At 52.7% G+C, this 19,834-nt stretch overlaps 1 protein-coding gene across 1 annotated transcript in view; it reads right to left on the reverse strand.

Moving 5' to 3' along the window:
* Positions 1-3,880: 3,880 nt before the first annotated feature.
* The window catches only part of LOC136645361 (probable cation-transporting ATPase 13A5), a 40,443-nt gene continuing 24,489 nt past the window's right edge, over positions 3,881-19,834 (reverse strand). Inside the window, exons 18-30 of the mRNA XM_066621587.1 lie at positions 17,856-17,980; positions 16,460-16,623; positions 15,415-15,537; positions 15,178-15,257; positions 14,334-14,376; positions 11,186-11,295; positions 10,206-10,302; positions 8,924-8,996; positions 7,248-7,422; positions 6,677-6,861; positions 5,328-5,416; positions 4,996-5,076; positions 3,881-4,072 (exon numbers count right to left, since the gene is read on the reverse strand). Coding sequence (XP_066477684.1) covers positions 3,881-4,072; positions 4,996-5,076; positions 5,328-5,416; positions 6,677-6,861; positions 7,248-7,422; positions 8,924-8,996; positions 10,206-10,302; positions 11,186-11,295; positions 14,334-14,376; positions 15,178-15,257; positions 15,415-15,537; positions 16,460-16,623; positions 17,856-17,980 — 1,537 coding nt within the window. The remainder of the gene's footprint in view (positions 4,073-4,995; positions 5,077-5,327; positions 5,417-6,676; positions 6,862-7,247; positions 7,423-8,923; positions 8,997-10,205; positions 10,303-11,185; positions 11,296-14,333; positions 14,377-15,177; positions 15,258-15,414; positions 15,538-16,459; positions 16,624-17,855; positions 17,981-19,834) is intronic.

The following is a 19,834-nucleotide window of genomic DNA, read 5'->3' on the forward strand; positions in this document are numbered from 1 at the left end:
CCTGCTTTGTTTGCAGCTCCGAAGTGTCCCCCAAACAGCAAGTACAGCCCCTGCGTATCAGCCTGTCCAGCCTCCTGTGCAGACCTGGCTTCCCCCGCAGACTGCAGCAGCCCCTGCCTGGAAGGCTGCGAGTGCCTCCCTGGATACGTGCTCAGTGGGTTTGACTGCGTGCCCTTCCGGGAGTGTGGCTGCTCCTTCCTGGGCAGATATTACAAGGTATTAAGGAAGGGCCCTCGTCCCACTCCATTCCGTGGCTGGAGTCCACTTCTGAGGCCCTGCACTCTCTGGGAGCTGCCATCAGCACCACCCCCACCCAGGTGCCCAGCATCCTGACTTGCCTCTCCGCAGGCCCACCCCCTGCCCCTTGTCTTTGCAGTTCACTCCCTGGGTCAGTACCGTTGGCAATGCCACAAGGTTCTTCGTTGATTGTGTGAGAGGCAGCTGCTGCCTGGGTGCAGCCTTGCTGGATGTTGCTGCTGTGTTTTGATTGTTTGCTGCACTTTGTTCGCCTCTGGAAGGCTAAATCTCCCAAAGACAACAGTCCAGTGCAGAAAGCATTGAAGAAAATAGCACATATTTTCAGCAGGCCAGTGGAAATGTCCTGCCACCATTCATTTGGGGGTGTCTGAAGTCCTCAGCACCTGTGCTCCAAATTACTCAAATTGTACCTGACAGGCTATGGCATGGGGGGGGGGGGGTTTCACGTGCCAGGAAGCTTGGACTGCAGTGAAAAAAGAAAGGAAAAAACACACTACATGTGTGTGTGTGTGTGTGTGTGTGTGTGTGCGTGCTGAAGTGGGCTCTGCTCTAAGGAGCAGCTCCCAGGAAACACAACCATGGACAGGAGTGGAGAGGTGGGCAGCCAGTTTAACTCTTCCTGCCTCCTCCACACCAGAGGCAGGTGTAACTCACAGCCCTTCTTTTCCAGGCTGGGGAGAGTTTCATGACCGAGGACTGTGGCCAGCTCTGCGTGTGCACAGACAGCTCCAGCGTCTCCTGTTCTAGGGTAGCCTGCACCCCCAGCGAGCTCTGCAGCGTGGCCAACTTCAGCCGGGGATGCTACCGGGGTGAGTGGATTCCTCAAGAGTGCAAAGGCCAGGAAAGTGGGGGTGGCAGCCCCCCCCCCCCCCGTAGAACAAGCACTGCTGGAGCCTGGGGCCCTCCACCAGCAGCTGAGTGGCATTGTCCAGGCCTGCAGAAGGGGGTGGTGTGGGGGCAGTGGTGCCAGGCTGCGCATGCCGGGAAGGGCCTGCCGGGAGCCCCTCCCAACCTCGGTCTTCTCCCTTCCCAGTGGGACCCTGCCTGCCAAATCCTTGCTTGAACGACGGCGTCTGCCAAGAAGACAACAACCATTCTGGCTTCTTCTGCACATGCCCAGAGGACTACCATGGTGACCGCTGTGAGATTGAGATGGCACAGCCAGGTAAGTCTCCGCATCCCACCCCTCCCCTATATTAGGTGCAATACACAAATGTGCTGATGCCACAGTCAGCACATACGCACACCCCACTGGTCCCACACATATTGCCAGGCACAGACTTCTCTGCCAAGCTGGTATTTATTCATCCATTCCTGTTTTCCTAAATATTTTTATCGATCAAGCATTCAGAAGTTCAGCCCTTCCAAGGACCCAAAGGCAGTTCACAGAGCAGATCATACCTCAAAGAGACAAAGCAACCAGATCACACACCAGATTAATCAACCAAACTCAAATGCAGCGGGAGAAGGAGCTTTGTGGTCTCGTGCCCCTCCGTCAAGGCTTCCGACCAGAAGCCTTGGCTCTCCAGGTGTTTACTCTGCCAGGCCCCCCCTGGCAGGATGACGCCACCCCCAGGAACACTGGCCTGGCTCTTGCCGGCTTGCCTGTGGCAACCTGCTGGCTTGGCTCCTGCCCAACTTCTCCTTCCGCTGCTTCCTGAAGCCAGTCTGCAGGAGTAGCTCACTCGGCTTCTCCCTCGCCTGGACTGGCCACCCGTTTGCTTCAGGCCGTTTTGGGGGCTGGCAAAGGACTTCACCTTTCCAGTCCTCAATGGCGTGTCCCTTTTTCCCAGTAAGAAGCTGCGGCACAGTCAATGGGAACAAGAGAAAGGCCTTTCTTCACCGCAGCACTCAGGCTGTGCCAGGTCCTCCCCTGTCCCTTCCCTTTCACTGTCTGGCCGAGTCAGCCCTTCCTGCGCAGTCAGGCATTTGGCCTGCTTGCTGTTTTCTCCCGTGTTTGTGGTTTGTTTCTTATCTGGCTGATTCCAAAAAGGAGGTTTTAATAAACAGCAAGGTGGCTGCAGAGCTCCAGGAGCCCTTTAAAAAGCACCCAGCAGGGAAGGCTGCAGACAAATGGCTGTTTTATTAGCCTGAGCTGCCTTTTCTGGCAGCTGGACTAAGACCATCCCTGTGTAGCCACAAGAGATGCAGGGCGAAAAGCAGCCCCCCACCCTGGGCAGGGCAGATCCGGCAAGCAGATGCTCCTCTTTGATCTTCTGTGCCCTTCCGCCCTCAGGGTCTCCCCCAGGAACGCCCGCCACTGTTCCCATCCACATCATCCTCGCAGCCCTTGCAGTCACCGTCCTCCTGGTGGCCCTGATCGCCTCTGCCGTGTTCTGCACAGCCCGATCCAGGTACGCCTTCCTCTGCTCCGGTGGGGCGCCAGAGGCCCGAGAGGGAAAGCACACGTGTTCAAGGCAGGGGGTGGCTGGGGCAAGTTTCCAGGAATGGGGCTGTAGGCAAAGGGACGGGTAGGCCTAATGCGGTCCCTGGGACACGTGCTGGTGCATCCTTGGGTGTGAAAGAGAAATTTCAGGCAGACCACTGGAGCCATAGAGAAGGAGGGAGGGAGGTCTGGGATCCAGAGAGGCAAATGGCTGCAGTCTGCACTGGGAGGTCTGGGACCCAAGGAAGGAATGCTGTGGAGTTCCAGCGGAGAGCAGAGCGGGAAGGTCCAAGGAGGGCTTTCTGCCCACAGTGGAAACCGTCCCAGAGGGTGGGAAGGGGGCACAAGTTGAAGATGTGTGGGGAGGTGAGGGGTGGAGGGCGGGAGCTCTTGCATAGGGTGATGGTGGCTGTTTCCCTCCTGCATGAACAGAAAACAGGCCCACAAACCCCCCAGCAGCCCAGCCTGGCCTCCACGATCCTCCAGACCCCCCAGCTGGGCTCCAGCAGACCTCAGCGATGTGACCAACCCTGCCTTCGAGGAGGACTGAAGCCAAGAGTGCCTGCATTCTCTCTCCGAAGCACCAGGGAGACCTTCCTCTACAGTCACCCCAGCCCTTTCCTATGGTGGAATCAGGGCCCCCTGGACAGGCCTCCCGCCCAGAAGGAATAAACTCTGTTTGTGTTTGTGTCAGTGGTGGTGGAACCCCTTTTTCTCCTCAATGCCCACCTCACATGGGATGCTGAATCATCTTGCTGCACGCCTTGTATCTGTGCACTCTCTTCTTGGGGAGAGAGAAAATGCCAGCCCCCCTCCCCTCCAGCTCCCCGTCTCTGCACCATGCTTTTCAGGGCGGCAGAACCCCCAGGGACTTGCCCAGAAATAGCAGCGATGGAAAACCAGCTCATCTTCTTTGGGGGAAAAGGCCTCCAATTGTCTTGCTGAGGGTGGTCATCAGCTGCATACTTGGGAATCCTCAGAAGGGCTGCAGAACCAGCTTCACCCCCCTGAAGAGGAATGGCCCTCTTGCCCCGGCAGCGGTGTCAACCTGTAATTTACTATAACCATTTTGTAACTGAGCGAAAACAGCCCACTCCAGTCGGTGGGTGGGCCTTCCCGACATGGTGCCCACAGGGTCCTGGCCACACACCTCCCAGGCCTGGTCCGCGCCAGACCTGTAGGTTGGTCAGACCGTGCTTGGTGGTGGCCTCCTCTCCACTGGCCGTGGCTTGCCGGCTAGTTGTCGTCGTGTTCATAGCTGGGGTTTGTGTACGCCTCGCTGCCGTGTGCAAAGTCTCTCTGATTCACAGGCGGCCATGACGCCTCCCGCTCCAGCCTCCTCTGCCACTTGCGGTACTGGCTCTGGGAGCGGAAGCGACACCAAGCCTTGATCTGCTGCCAGACATGCCGGTTCTGCAGGATGACGTCCTGCAAGAAAAGAGAAACAGGCTGTGCGCTTCCTCTTTGGCGGGAGGGGAGAGCAGAGGTTCAGGATTCCTGGCCGTGTGCCCAGCAAGGGTACCCAAGCCTGCCAAGGGGGAGGAGCATGACTTAGGCCCAGCCGCACTGCAGAGCCTCAGCCCAGACCTGAAGGGATGTTGCCTCCCTGAATCCAGACGCTCTGGGCCTTCCCTTCCTATCGCCAGAGCTGGGCTCTGCTTGCTGAGGTCCCTTCGCCAAATCTCCAGTCCAGGATCCTGAAGGAGATTTCCAGCCCTTAGTGCTTGCAGAAGAGGTTGCTGCGACCTCCCTCTGTTTGAAGTCCCTTGAAAACCAGAACACTGGGCAACTTGGGCCTGTGTGATGCTGGATGGAATGTGGAGGGGAGAGGAAAAGCATCCCTGCAGAGTCTGCCCAGCCCTGCCTAGCAAGACCTAGTGCTTCGCAGAGGTGAAGGGCATCTTCCTCCCTGCTTGCTGGCTTGGGACACCAACCACAGGGGGCAGGAAGGCCAACGCAGGGCACTCCGTGTATTCAGGGACAACTCCCACCATAGCCACCTGTCCTCCCTGATACCTGGGAGGCTGCAAAGGGAAAGGAGGGTCTTTGCAAGGACCCTCTTGGAGCTCTCCAAGAGCCCACCTCAGTTTCCAAATGATGCCCAAGTCCATCTTGACGATGGGCACAAAGAAGCTGCAGTTGGGCAATGCCAGCACAAGACATCAAGCCTGTTTTGCAGCCTGCTTGGGGCCCCTGTCTGCCCACAGCTGAGGAGGAGGAGGTGCTGATGGCCCCTCCCCTCTGCATCCAGTACACCAAGGAAGCCCAGCGCTGGGTCCTGACCTTGTGAGAGGGAGAGCAACACGTACATTCCAGTGGGACAAGGCCACAGGCATGGCTGCCCTGCTTACCTCCACCACAAACGACACTGCAAACGTGACCAGCAGCATGACCAGCACATAAATCCTCCAGATGATCGGGGTGCAGAGAAGCTGTGAGGAAAGAGAGCCCAGGCCATGAGTCTTCATGTACTTCTGCAGCACAGCAGGCCCAAGATGTGGTTCTCACGTAGCAGCCCTCCAATCCAGGCAGATTAGCAGGCCCCGGGGGCCCAGCAGAGCCCTTTCTGGGCTTGTTCCAAGGGAAGGACCGCCTCTTTAGCCACTGGCTGTCAGGATCAGGGAGCCAAGGGGCGCTCCCAGGGTAGGTAGGAGAGACAACTGCGAGCACCTCCAGGACTTACCTCCATCCCCTTGAACACAGCGTCAATGTTGGTGAAGAAGAGGAAAAGGGAGAGGCCCAGCTGGACACTCAGCAGGCAGCAGAAGATGTCTGGAAAGCCAACAGAGCAACCCTGAGCTACTCCCACAGGGCTGAGTTTCTCTCGCAAGCAGGTTCACATGTGACACTGGAACTCAAGGCAAGCCTTTGATCCTTGGGGCAGCCGTGGAGAAGGAAAAAGCCCTTCCTCTCCATTGGCTGCCTGCAAACATCAGCCAGAGCCCTCCTGAAAACAGCACTGCAGGCAAAGGCCAACAGGCAGGCCCTTCATGGGTGACCCACACACAGCATGTGAGCCTGTCTCAAAGATCTACTTAGAATGATGCATTCCACGCTCCACCGCCTCAGCCTCTTCTCGGACTGTAACAGGGAGAGAACTGATGGACCCGCTCCCAGGGCCCCTTTAAGGGTGACTGAAATGATGCATGTACAATTCTTTCAGCACCTACACAGCGGGAAGCGTGTCTAGTAATTAGCATGAAACCAGTTTCATCCTTTTGTCTGACCTGGAAGTCCCTAACTGCACATCTTTTACCCTGGAATGACTGTGGAATGGAAGGATTTGAGGGAACAGTCCTGTGAACTCCATTTTGAGGGAGAGTCTAGCAAACACCTACACACATACTATACGTAAGGTCTCCAGCAGCCTCGGCCTCACAGAACCCCAATTATTATTAATTAATAATTTTATTATTAAGGATAAATACATATTTCTTTCTAGATCTCTTTTTATGTCTAGCGGGCCACAGTAGATTGTCGTGTTCAAATACGTCTTGGTGCCAAAACGTTTGGGAAGTGCTGATCTACTGAACAGCTCTTCTTAAAGCATGCACTGAAACCATTCCTGGAAACACATCCACATGTTGGCCCTGCACCTGCTTCGACAAACACAGCTGTAGCGGCTCAGCGCCACCCAGGAAGGCCTTGAAGCGTGGGTTACCCAACTTCACTGGGTTGCTCACAGAGCAAAGAGTAAAGGTGACGGGAGGCAACAGAGTTGGCAGTGAGGGCCATGGGCTCGTGGCCAAGGTGCTGATGGGGCAACATCAGGCAGAGAACATCCCATGGCACACACATCCTGCCCGTGCCTTGACAGCAGTCCAGAGGGCTCTACAGTCGGCCAGCCTGAAGTTCTTAAGCTGGTCTCTCTGGTTTTCATTGTGCCTTTCCTGAATATTGAACTTGCTTACATTGTTTGATGCTGTGATCTACATGCTGCAAGCTGCTTGGAGCAGAGGCAAAGAGCAGAATTTGCCCAAAAATTCACCAGCAAGCCATCAAACAAGCCAGGGGTCCCCAGTGCTCACTCACAATTGGTGTAGATGGGCTTCCGGAAAGGCTTTCCCTTGGAGAACACGAACGCCAGGATGATGCAGTGGATGGTGACCAAAGGCCAGAGGGTGGCGTCCTCGTAGCTCAAGACCCTATGCGCTAGGGCTGTGGTGTTGGCCGTTCTGTTGCCTGGGAACAGGGGCTGGTCTCCAAGGGGGCACCCGCTGAAAGAGAAGCCTTGGGAATCATCTCTTCCATCCCACTGGCCTTTCTCCTTTGCTGTCCTTCCCTTTGCTGCCTGCCCTCACTGCGAAAATGTGTGCCCTCCTCAAGTATGTGGGGGGGGGGGGGACTTAGTTTGAGGCAGGGCTCAGCCCTGGAGAACTGTCTGAGAGTCTGCCATGACGGGGTGTGCCAAAGAGGTCCACACAGCCAGGAATAGGGGGCAGGACTCTGTGGGTCAGAAAGTAACTTCTGGAGAAGGGGAGCTATGTGCCCCAGCACTCCCAAGCTTAGGAAACAGACACTACCACCAGCTGAAGCTAAGGAAAAAGACCCCCCTTGCCCACCATCCCCTGATGGGAAGCAGTGATCTGGTGGGGAAGCTGACCTGTGATGGCGCAGCTCTGAGTACCACGGCTGGTGTTTCACAAGCAGGAAGGCAATGGTCTGTAGGATGAGGGCAAAGCAGACATGCAGAACGACGGAAAGCAGCAGTGGCGGCGAGAGGAGTTGTCCAGGGGGGCGGTAGGGGGCCAGCTTGGGATAGGCGTGGGTCAAGCTCACTAGTAGGAAAAAAGAGAGAGTTCCAGGTGAGCCGTGGGTGAACAAGGAACAGAGCGCAGGAGAAGAACACAACAAACGCATGTTCTAGAGTGGATGGAGAGGGTTCACTTGAGCAGAGGTGCCTCCCATTGGCTCCAGCAGCAGGTCCACGAAACACAGATGTGTCTACGTCCCCCTGTGGGAGCCTGCCTCGTCCTGTCCCAGGAGAAAATGTACTTCACAGGGGAAATACCAGTCCAAGAAAACACCAAAAGCAGAACTGGCTGAAACGGAAGCTGTATAAGGTCTTCAGCAAACCCTGACAAACACAGGGAACAATGGAGGCAGAATAGAAAAGATGGCCACCTCCAGAAGACTGGCTTTTCCAAATCCAAATCTTGGCATTCAGGGACCTCCCCCTCCAGTCCCTTGTACGAAGGAGAGCATCTTGGGGGCACCGGACAGGACACACTTTTCCATTGCAGAAAGCAAACTCATGGCACTCAGTCAACATTCTTTTTCTGAGGGTGGAGAGGACCCTTGACCAGGAAGCCAGGAGTGTTCTTCATTCTGGGAAAGCCTTTCTCGTTTAAGCCTTCTGTTCAGAAGCATCTGCCTGCAGAAGTGCTTCTGATGAGGCAAGGGTACCCCACCTCTTGTGGCACACAAAAGGGCTCTACTGCCACAGGGCTCTAAAGGACAGAAGGCAGCCTGTGAGCCAGGTGGGACCGAGCAGAATCATGCCTCGCAGGTCTGAGGGTGCAGGGCAATCTCCACCTAGCCACATGCCCCTGAAAAGGTTGCATCCTGTCCAGCCACAAACGCCAAATCAAGTGTGAGCTCTGCCACATGTGTGGGTTTGACGTAATCTTACAGGCCCACAGTAGTCCTGGAGGCCATGAAATCCAGAACCTCTCCACAGTGGAGACTCTCATTGTGAATGCTGACATTATGTCCCAATCTGACAACTGTTCCCCATCAACACACTTGAAGTACTGGTGGAGCTTCTGGTGGTATGAAGCACACAGTGGTGTTACCACAAGGTCCACAGAAATTGGGGAGTTCCCTCGTTGGAGACGCTGCTCCAACTCTGCTGCTGGAGCCTCTGCGACTGTCTGGAGAGTTCCCCTGTGTTTGCATGAATCTACAGGTTGAGTTCCTTTATTCAGAATTCCAAAATACGGAAAAATCCCAAAACCAGGACACCCAAGCATTGGAATAAGGGATGCCCAACCTGTTTGTTTTCTGAAGAAGCACATGCCCAAAAACACATGCCCAGAGCTGGACCTGGGTGTGGTTTGCCAGACCAGTCTGATGTGGACAGCCCTGCTGACTGGAACAAGTGGGAGGCTCCGCCTGCTCAAGGAACCCCTCCCCCCATCAGCTTCCTCTGCCATTCATCTCGGTGAAGAAACCAGATCACACCCGAGCATGGGGTGGATCTGAATGAAGAAGAGGCCTGGCAGCATATCTGGGATAAGACGATTCTGTCCATGGTCAGCAAAAGGGTGAGCTGCTTACTTGTCAGGCACACAAGAAGGGTGATGCAGACATCCTGCATGAGGTACTGGTAATTGCCAAAAATCTGTAGTTGCTGAAAGGAGAAAATCATTTGTATGTCAAGTTTCTTACAGCCCAATCCTGTGAACCACCCTCCCCCACTGATAGCAGCCACACCAATGTGACACATTCTGCATCCTGTGACGGGAACAGTCCTGAAGGAGTATTTGCCCCCTTTGCCACCTCCTAGGTGTACCCAGACCTGCGCCAGCCATTTTGCATTGGAGAGGAGAGCCGGGGCTCTGTTGGGTTGATAAATGGGGCGTAGGATCCAGCTAAAGTCACTGATGCTGAATTCATCCCTTCTCACCTTTGGCACACACTCTGGTTCCTCCCCTTCCCCACCCCTAAACAGCCGCCCATGCCAGCCTGCCTGCTCTGAGTGTGGGGTGAAGCCCTGCTGCTTTCCCATCAGAGGCTAAAGACCGGGCTCCCTCAGCAGGCCTTCTCCAGGCCTCTCCTCAGGTTCCGATTCGGGAGCTTTGGATGAAGCCTTTTGCTGCTGCCGTCTGACTTTCGCTTTGATGATATGATTGGTGTGGATGGTTTAAATGTTCTTGTTGTGAGTTGCTTTAAGTCCCAGAGTGGGAGAAAACATGGATAAATCATGTTCCTTAAATTATAATTTCCATGCTGTTTGGAGCACGAGATAAAGTTGTTTAAGTGCCTGAACTCTCACCTTAAGCCAGTGTTTCTCAAACTGTGGGTTGGGACCCACTAGGTGGGTCGTGAGCCAATTTCAGCTGGATCCCCATTCATTTCAATATTTTATTTTTAATATAGAACGATGCTATCATGGTATGTGACTGCAACTGGGGAAATGTGACAGATCTATACTTTTAACAGTGATAGTCCATGGGACTTACTTCTGGGAAAGCATGGGTAGGACTGCAGTCTAGGACTGTTAAACATTTTCCTGCTTGACGATATCAATTCTGGTCATGACATCACTTCCAGTGGGTCCTGACAGATTCTCATTCTTAAAAAGTGGGTCCCAGTGCTAAACGTTTGAGAACCACTGCGTTAAGCTTTTCAATGACGGGATCCTGCCTTCTCTTCACAAATTTGCCCCACTACTTCATATAACTAGATGCCTTTACCAAGGAGAACTGTGACACTGAGCATGGATTTGGGTTGCCAGGTGAAAGGAAGACTTCCCAGCTCTAAGAGCACTTTCTGCAGCAGAAAATGACAGCACAGCCAACCCACACTTCAACCCTGAGTGATACATGTCAACACATACCCAATAAAGCAGAGCAGTACCAATGAACTGAATCATGCCATACATGGTCAGATATTTGAACACTGCAAAGGAAGACACAAGAGAGGCGCGACCTTCCCTGTGCCAGAAAGGAGAAACAGACAGTCTGTTAAAGGGTAGCAGGAAACCTTCTCAAACCGGTTCAGATGCTGAAAGAGCCGGCAAAACCTGTGGCACTTGCAGGTCTCTCCTCACTCAGAGGACCAGAGTATGGAAGCTCCACTGACCATCCTGACCACTGCTTGCACCATGGTCACCAAGTGCCCTTGTGGCACTGCTGCACAAGGCCAGTAAGAGGCATCAGAGTGGGCTGGTTTCCATAGGCCGCCTTTGTAGGAACCTTGAAGAACCTGACAGAATCTTGAGCTGCAGCATGCACAGCACTTCCTGGGAGGAAAGAGGATGCTGGAGATGCGGGGGGGGGGGGTGTTTCAGTGGAACTGGCTTTGTTTCCATGGCCACATTCAAAGCTGCATCAGTGTTTCTCCCAGGCAGGCAGCAGACCTGTTCCCTCACACTGGGTACCCACATGGAGACTCCCCCCAGGGTGCCTCTACTAGCTTGAGCTCCCTTGCCCTGCTCTAAACAACTTCTTTTGTTCCTGCGCAGACATACACCATCCCATTCTCTTGAGAGGGTGTGGATAAGACAACCGCCCACCTCCCCTGGCTTTCCACATTCCAAGGATCTCCGTCCCAAGACATCATCCTAACCAGGAACTCTCACAAAGAAACCTCAACTGAACATTAATATTCTTTTGGGCACAATCCTATGCCTAGCTTCTCAGAAGTAAGTCCCATTGAGTCAATGGGGTTTACTCCCAGGAAAGTGTGTATAGGCTTCACTCACTTTCCTGGGAGTAAGTCCCATTGAACACAATAGGACTTACTTCTGAGTAGACCTGGTTAGTCACATCTCAGACCCTGATCGTAAAGAATTTTAGGACGAACTTTCAAGAGTACCTTATTAATTGTGGTACACACTGAATGTTGGCAATTTGGGAGGTGAAGGGCGATGCCACCGAGGCCTCTTGCTCCGAAAGGGAGATCCCAGCATGGGCCATTTTCAAAGCCTGCAAAAACACCACACACACCGTCACTGGAGGAGGAAAAACAGGCCTCCTGTTTAGTCTCCTCGGCTTCTAGGAATGACATTGGCAGGTTTTGGGAAAGTGGCAGTCCGTCACATCTCTCTGCCTGGGGCTAGCAAAGGGTGACACGTGGAGAGGAAACCAAGAATGGGAAACATGCACATATTTGACCGCATATATCTTTACCTTATTAAGAAATGTGTGTAAATATACAAATGAGTTCCTAGCCACAGAATGTGGGTCTCAACTAGAAAAATCAAGCTCTGTAGTTCATATAAAGTATGACCCTGGATTCCCCCAAACTCCGTACTTCATCCCAGGAATATGCAACAAAGTGGGCCATGATTCTGCGCACAAGTGCCCAGAAGGCTGTTGCCTGAGCTTTCCTTTTGTTGTTCAGAGACAACCGCTCTCAGGGCCAAATTTCATGGAATGAGCAATGCCTATTTGGGCCTTTTAAATGCTTTCAGTAACAATGACACATTCCCAGAGGGGCAGCTGCAATCTGAAGCAATGGAGACCTGGGGGGGGGGGGAATTAATATTCAAACTGTGCCTGTGCAAGTAGTTTAGCCAGAAGGGGCACAAAGCACTAAGTTTTGCAGGGAGTCTCGGATTCATTGCGGGCAGTGGGAGCAAAATGGAAGCAAATGCTCTAGCACAGGGGTCTCCAAGCCCTGGCCCAGGGGCCAGATGCGGCCTGTGGTGAGCTTCTGTCCAGCCCGTGGCCAGCCTCTTGACCCCTGAAAGCCTCTGGCCCACTTGGCCGAACATGAATGGAACTATGCTCTGGTTGAGTCTGGAGGGCCAGAGAGGTTGAATGAATGAGTCCATTCATTCATTGATTCACTCATCTAAGTTCCATCTCTAATTTATTTATGTAAATTTTATATTTAAATTTTTTTTCTGGCCCCCAACACCATGCCAGATATTTGATGCGGCCCTCTGGTCAAAAAATTTGCAGACCCCTGCTCTAGCGAATGCCTCCATTTTGCTCTCACCTCCCAGAATGGCTTTGAAAGGGAGAAGTCGCTTGCACCCCGCAGTGAGGCTCCCTGCACAACTTAGTGCTTTGCACCCCCTCTAGTTACACTACTACCCTGTCCCCTCCCCCTACTCCTCATGCACACTTGCCAATAGTGAAAAAGCCTCCCTTGGCTTTCAGTGGAAGAAGAAACCCTTTCTTACTAGAAAACAGGTACCATGAAGCACTGGTATTTTTTCCACTGACATTTTTTTTTAAAAAAAAATTTGTTTATTATTTATAGCAGTGATTTTCAACCTTTTTCATCTCATGGCACACGGTCAAGGCACTAACATTGTCAAGGCACACTGTACTGTGAGCAGAGGGCTCACATCCCCCAATGGCTCTATTAATAAATGACCTGCAGACCATTCACGGCACACCAGTGTGCCACAGCACAGTGGTTGAAAACAGCTGATTTATAGCAAAAAAGTGCAACTGTGCTTTCTGACAGTGTGCTTTTCACAGGCTCAATCCCTGGCAGCATCTCCAGGGAGGGGCGAGAACAGTGGAGAGCCGCTGCTGCCGGTCAGTGTGGACAGTCTTAGCCTGACTCTGGAGAAGGCAGCTGGGATGACTCTACGCTAACCAAAAGGCACATCAAAAAGAATACAGAAATGGTGAGATCGGGGAACTGATGGGGGGAGGGGATACTGGTCAGGAGGCAGGAAGTCTGGTCTGGGCAGGAGGTCTGGTCTAGAGGGTAGAGCCTCCGTTAGCCCGAAGATAACATCAGAAGGTTGCCAGTTCGAGGCCACCAGCAGCTCCCTGAACGGCTGAGAATGGCGAGACCTTGAAGCAGCTGACAAGTGATTCCACCTGCTCTTGGTGTGAGCAAGAAGCATCTTGGCTGCCCTCCATGTGAGAGATGGAGCTGCTTGTCAGCCTGCTGGGAGAACTGGGGGCCAGAAGTGAGACCAAACCAGGAAGATCCACCTGAAATGTTGTTGGTTCTTGAAAGACAGAACCTCTCTCTATGATTGTAAAAATCTCCTTGAGGGGTTTAGAAATGCCTGCCTATGTAAACCGCCTTGAATAGAGTCAGAGAGTAATCCGATGACCAGAAAGGCGGTATATAAATACCAGTTATTATTATACTACTGGCAGAAACCATTTCCAGAAAGGATGAGTAAAGAGCTCATGAGCTACTGTGGACCAAAGTGCAAACCTTTGCTGACAGGCTCCAGTCCTGAGCACACTTTCTGCGGATGCCCCAAAACAAAGCTGCCCCAGTAGGCGAAGGGGAAGGCAAAGGGGAGCAGTGGCCCCCTTCTGGCCTCCAAATGGACACACAGAAAGAGCACTGCATCTGTACCATCCTGGTGAGTCAGTCCCCCTCTCGCCTTCCCAGAGGCTTCTGAAAGATCTTCTGGCCTGGGAAGGTGGGAGGAAGGGGACCCCAGGCCACAGGGCTATGGCACCAGCTCTGGAGAAGCCATCTAGGGCCATCCAGGAGGCAGCTCAGCCTCCTGCATCTTCTGTGACAGTTTGCTTTGTTATTGTGAGCCAACAGGAAGGCCTTTGCCAGGGCAGGACCTGAATACTGCAGAGAAGCAAACAGAGTGAGGAGGGAGCAGCACAAAGAGCTTCTCCTCTGCAGACTCCTTTGGCCAGCATGTCTTGGCAGGGACCCTCTCACTTCACAATGTTAAGAGCAGAATTTGCACATCCCCACTATCACTCCACAAGGGAATCAGGAGCAACCTGTAGCATTGTCCCCCCTCCAGCTCCCTCAGCTTCACACACTGACTTCCCTGGGCTTCAGTTGTAGCAAATGATTATTAGTCAACTGATAGGCTAACAGGTCACATGAAGTGCGCTACATACATTAGCTAACCAAAAACCCGATGCCTCCCCAGCATGGTCTCCCTGCCCCACTACAGGCTGTTGTGAATTCTATTTGAATGTATGACCCACTCTGTCCATAAGGGAAGGGAACCGGATAGGCAACAACCATGACATACAAAAGGATGGCATGCGTCCTCACAAGAACCTACCCCACAGTCATTGGCTCCATCTCCACACATCCCCACATAGTAGCTGGAAGACAGGAGAGAACACAAATTAACAGTTTGTTTCTTTCCTGCACTATGATTTGTGCACGCCATTTCGGGTACACACGTGTGCCAGCCCCACCGACTGTACGGAGAGATCCTGGCATGAGCTGCCAACAATGCCTTGTGGGATGAAATCCCCAGCTCTGGTGCACAAGTGACCAATGTCTGGTAGGCACCTGGTTGCTGACTGGAAGAATCTCAGAGAGACGTTGCAACTGGAGTGCGACTCTCCTGGGAGAGCAGCCCAAAGTGCTCATTTCTCCTTGTAGTAAACAAAGCAGGGGGATCGTTGATGGATTTCAAGCATTGATTCAAATGCAAAAAAATCCCTTATATGAATGGAATAACCATGAAGGAAATACCATACAGCCTGCATGCACACTCACTCCCATACATGACAATCACGCACATGGTCAAGTGCATGGAGGAACGAGGGCCAAGCGCATCTGCATATGCAGGCATGAGCGCTGATCACTGTGGCAATGCATGCAGAGTTGCTGGCTGTATGCAAATGGGGTAAGAATCCCTCCCTGTCTGAAGCAGCCTTAAGGGATGCTGATAGAAGACCCCTGGCTGGGGGACCACCCTCCTCACCATCAGGCCCACTTGCAGAGAAAGAGCATCCAGCCTCCATGGCATGAGCTGGATGGAGGAAAAGTTCTCACTAGCACAGAAGCAGCAGTAAGTGGCGCTAAGATGTGTGCATCTCATCCTGGTGGGGCTCAAACAGGCCCAACTGCAGCTCTTAGAGAAAGCGCACAACCCTCCCTGACCAGGAACCTACTCTAGCTTCTGAAATTCTTCAACAAGGCTGGACTTCTGCCCCGGAGACATCCTGGCAAACACTGTTCCATTCAGGAGAATCTGCCGAAAAACATATGCAGGTTGAACGCCCAACAGCTTACGAAACAGAAAGAAGCAGAAAGGTTCCTTCCCCAGTAGGAAAACCCCACTCTGGACTCCGAGAGCCGCTGCAGCTGCAGCACAGTGAGGACTCCCCAGCCCTTTCCTTGCAACTTACTTTGGGCAGCAAATTGCTGAAGTGCTTCACAAGGACCTGGAAAGATTTTCCATCCAAGGCAAAATGGAAATCCCTGATTGGGCTGCCAGGACCTGTGGCGTCCTCAATGGTCACAGACGTGTCCTGGAAACCAACTGAGAATTATTTCTAGGCTTGATCCCTGCCCGGCTGTCATGGATTACCTGGCTAGCCTGTGCTTTTGCCAGGACCGTGTACAGTTTGAACTAATGGCACATCAAGTGTCATTGAAGCAAAGTGAAAGGGGAAAGAGGAAACAGGAATCCAGAGCTCAGTGAATCTCTCTGTGCGTCCGTGACTTAGGCCCCAGTCCTATCCAGCTTTCCAGTGCTGATGCAGCCACAATGCAGCCTAATGTTCCCTTACCTTAAGGAGGCCTGGGACTGCCCCCCCCCCCGCGGGATGCAGCATATGCCCCGTTGGCATAGCTGCATCAGTGCTGGAAAGCTGGCAGGATCAGTCCCTTAGAGAGCTTGGCTCCACTGCTCCCCCCCCCCCCCGAAGTCCTTTGTCTTAAAGAGTTCTTGGCTGACTTTGTCAGTCCTGACTCCAGTGGCAAGAGGGGGTGTTGGCCCCCCACAGGGTTCTCAAGGGAGTCCTCAAGATCTGAAGAGGGGACAGAGCAGCTTCCTCAAGATGGAGCAGGGGTGGTCTGACTTCTGAGGTTCCCCTCCAAGAGGGGATTCAGGCTGCCTGGAAGAGACTGAGGCCTGCTGTGAGTGAAGCATTTCTTTTGGAACCTGAACAGCCTCCTGCCATTTACTGAGAGCAAACCAATGGGTGGTGGAATTTCCCAGAGGAAAAGGGTTCTGCTGCTGGTTACTGATTGCTAGAAAACCCACAACCCCCTTTTACAACAGAATGAACACACAGGAGTAGGGAGAGGATTGCTTCCACACATGGGATCTCCTCTGACATCTGAACACAATCACATATAAGGTTGGGGGCACAGCCTACAACCACAATGTTCCCCCCCCCCCATATATACTTGTGCTACCCAGATCAAATACCGATACTGGGATCTTACGTGGCCTTCATCGGAGTCCTGGTGCACTTTCTCCATCAGTCTCCAGGTAACGGATGCCGAACTAGGCCCCTTTGGGGCACTGGCTTCCACGAGGATCACTTTGCTGCTGTCAGAAATCATCCTGGAGTTCTTGGCAACTGTGATGGCTGTCTGAAGGTTGTCACCTGAGAAGGGTTGGTGATGAGTCTCTGCCCCACAGCAAGGGCAGCCCCTCTTTTTTAAATAAATCTTTTTTTTAAGCAAACAACAATCAGGGTCTCTCAAATCGACGGTGGCCTAAACCAGTGGCACCGGAGTCAGATGTGCAAAATCTCCAGAAAACCTGACACCAAAGGTGCTGGGAAAGCTGGGAACACCAAAGGGGCTGGTTCTTGATCCAGAGTGGAAGGTCGTGCTCAGTGGCAGGACTCAGGTCCCATTCCCCATTCAAAGGGCCCTGGGGAAGATGCTGCTCTTGCCAGAGAGGAGGTGAAGCAGTGGTGGGTGGATATTGCTCCCAGGCACTGCTCCCCATCACTGTGGGGGAGGACAGAGGAGAAGAGTGCCCAGTCATGCAGGAGCCCCACAGGCCAGAAGTGGCCCGGTCCCTGCTGTAGCCTCCAAGTATTACTTATTGGAAAATGAGCCCCATCCTGCCCCATCTGTAGGACAGTGAGGGGCAGGTCTTCCAGTCCTGGAGGCAGATGACTCCCAGGCTGCCTGTCTCAGAGTTTTACTCGTTCTCTGTGACTGTGGAGGTGTGTCCCTGCTCCAGTCTCCTCTCTCTCCCTCTCCCTCGGATTCCAACAAATGCGAGCTTCCTCATCAGCTCTGCCAGCCTCCTGGAGTGAGCCATGCAGGAGCTGGCACACACTCAGGCAAGCAAGCGATAGCTTTAGGATTTCCTGTTCAAACTCTAGGACCTGTGCTACCAACAGAGATGTACGTGCTCAAGAACTGTAAGTAAAGCGGTTTTTGAAAAACTCTTTTATTGCCTCTGCTCCTGATAGGTTGTTTGCAGCAAAGCAACGGGCACTAGTGGGGAGCAGTCGGAAGAAGGGTCCTCTGCTGCTCAACTCTGCTGGATTTAGACCCATAGCCGTGCTGAGGCTGGAGCTTCAGGCGCCTTGCTGGGCATTTCAGCTCCACCAAGCCTTCCCCACTGCAGGGATGGGAGAGATGGGTGGAAGAGGCAGGATTGGAGCAGACTGTTGCTCATGCACTGAGTGTCCCTGTTGGGGAACCAACCCGGGGAAGGCATTAGACTCACATGGGAGGCCCCAGATGAGATGTGACTGCTGAAGCTCCCTTCCTCACTAAGGTGGGGGAAGGAAAGGGGTTCATGATCCTAGTAGGTGCAGAACAAAGACTTTGCTTCAGTGAGCCAGAATGAGCTACTCCCCAGGGAAAGGGGTACCTGTGACCATCACGCTCCGGATGCGGGCGGCACTGAGTTCCTCCAGGACTGGCTTCGTCTCAGCCTTCAGGCGATTCTCCATGATCAAGAGACCCAAGAAAGTCAGATTACGCTCCACATCTTCCCTTTGAAAGTTCACAAGACAAAAGCCAGAATTACTTCCACTTGGGGAAAAAAGAAGATGTTGGCATCCTTCAGTCTCGGAAGACTATGGTATCGCACTCTGAATGGTGGTTCAGGAACAGTGTCCTCTCCAGTGCGTGAAGCCTGGGTAAAGTAGGTATGGAGGATAGGCTGTTACCCATGCAGCAAATCCCCCCTCTCCACGTGGCTGAAATGGTCCAATGGAAAGGCAGAGGCCAATACGGTTGGTTCCAGCGGCGTCGCAGGAGTAGCCAGAACATGACTGTGTTCAGCCATGAACTGCCTCAGGGACTCCGGCTCCGGATTTTGCCTCAAGGTTGACTCCTGAAGCCTTCTCCATAACTGGATGTAGCCACAAGGCAGTGGAGGTTTGGGATCAGAGTTTTCCTTCTCTCAGATGAGCTGCCTTCCCAGGCTGACGAGTCCCATCTACCCAGTGGCTGTTTAGTCGCCTCTTACGACAAGTACAGCCAAACTGAGGGCCTATTCTTATCCCCAGCCCTCAGGGGAAGGAAAAAAGAAAAAGAGCTGCTTTTTCTTTTTCCAGAAAAAAGAAGAGCCGCTTACAGAAGGAGGGTCACAATTCAAAGAGGCCAAGACCCTCTGAAGCCTGCTCTGGTTGCATTCCACCACCCCCCCCCCGGCTACTCTGCAATCCTGTACTGCTGGCTCAGCAGAAAGCCATTTCTCTTCTGTGATACTGGACAGAGGCTCCATTCCAAATAATAAGGCATCTGAGAAACTGAGGGATTCTGTGGCCAGTTAACTGAGCAGCTGTCAACTTTTCCGTCCAGAGTTGAGTTTTCTTATTTATTTTAAAGTATGCATAACAATTCCGAAAACTTCAAGGCCACTCTTCTAGGAAAAAATGGGCTCCCCTCCCTGCTTCCAAACAGGAAGTCTCCCCCAGAATTAAAGTTCATTTTGAGGGGCTGGTACTGATTGGCACTTGCCCAGGGCAACCTTTCAGTTCAGAACCAGGGAAGGGAGCTTTTGGGAATCCCCTGAAAATTCAATCAATCACCCCAGCATAGTTCATCTGTTCCCAATGCAGGCATAAGAACATAAGAACAGCCCTGCTGGATCAGGCCATAGGCCCATCTAGTCCAGCTTCCTGTATCTCACAGTGACCCACCAAATGCCCCAGGGAGCACACCAGATAACAAGAGACCTCCATCCTGGTGCCCTCCCTTGCTTCCAACATAGCCCGTTTCTAGAATCAGGAGGTTGCACATACACATCATGTCTTGTAATCTATAATGGATTTTTCCTCCAGAAATTGGTCCTATCCTGTTTTAAAGGCATTTAGGCCAGATACCATCACCACAAACTGTGGCAAGGAGTTCCACAGACCTACCACACGCTGAGTAAAGAAATTCTTTCCTCTGTCCTAACTCTCCCAACACTCAATTTTAGTGGGTGTCCTCTGGTTCTGGTGTTACGTGAGAGTGTAAAGAGCATCTCCCTATCCACTCTGTCCATCCCCTGCATAATTTTGTATGTCTCAATCATGTCCCCCCTCAGGCGTCTCTTTTCTAGGCTGAAGAGGCCCAAACGCTGTAGCCTTTCCTCATAAGGAAGGTGCCCCAGCCCCGTAATCATCTTAGTCGCCCTCTTCTGCACCCTTCCCATTTTCACTATGTCCTTTTTGAGATGTGGTGACCAGAACTGGATGCAATACTCCGGGCAGGTCCAATGTGCCTCTGCCTTATCCCCACTGCAATTTCTGGGGGTGCAACAAGAGCAAGGAAGAGGGGCTCCTTAGTGAAACGGCACTCTCCCCCCAAAAAAGGCCACAATTTTTTGTTGATTTTTTAAAATTATTGTTTCCAATG

The sequence above is a fragment of the Tiliqua scincoides genome, chromosome 3 (assembly GCF_035046505.1).
Source record: "Tiliqua scincoides isolate rTilSci1 chromosome 3, rTilSci1.hap2, whole genome shotgun sequence".
Taxonomy (NCBI): Eukaryota; Metazoa; Chordata; class Lepidosauria; order Squamata; family Scincidae; genus Tiliqua; species Tiliqua scincoides.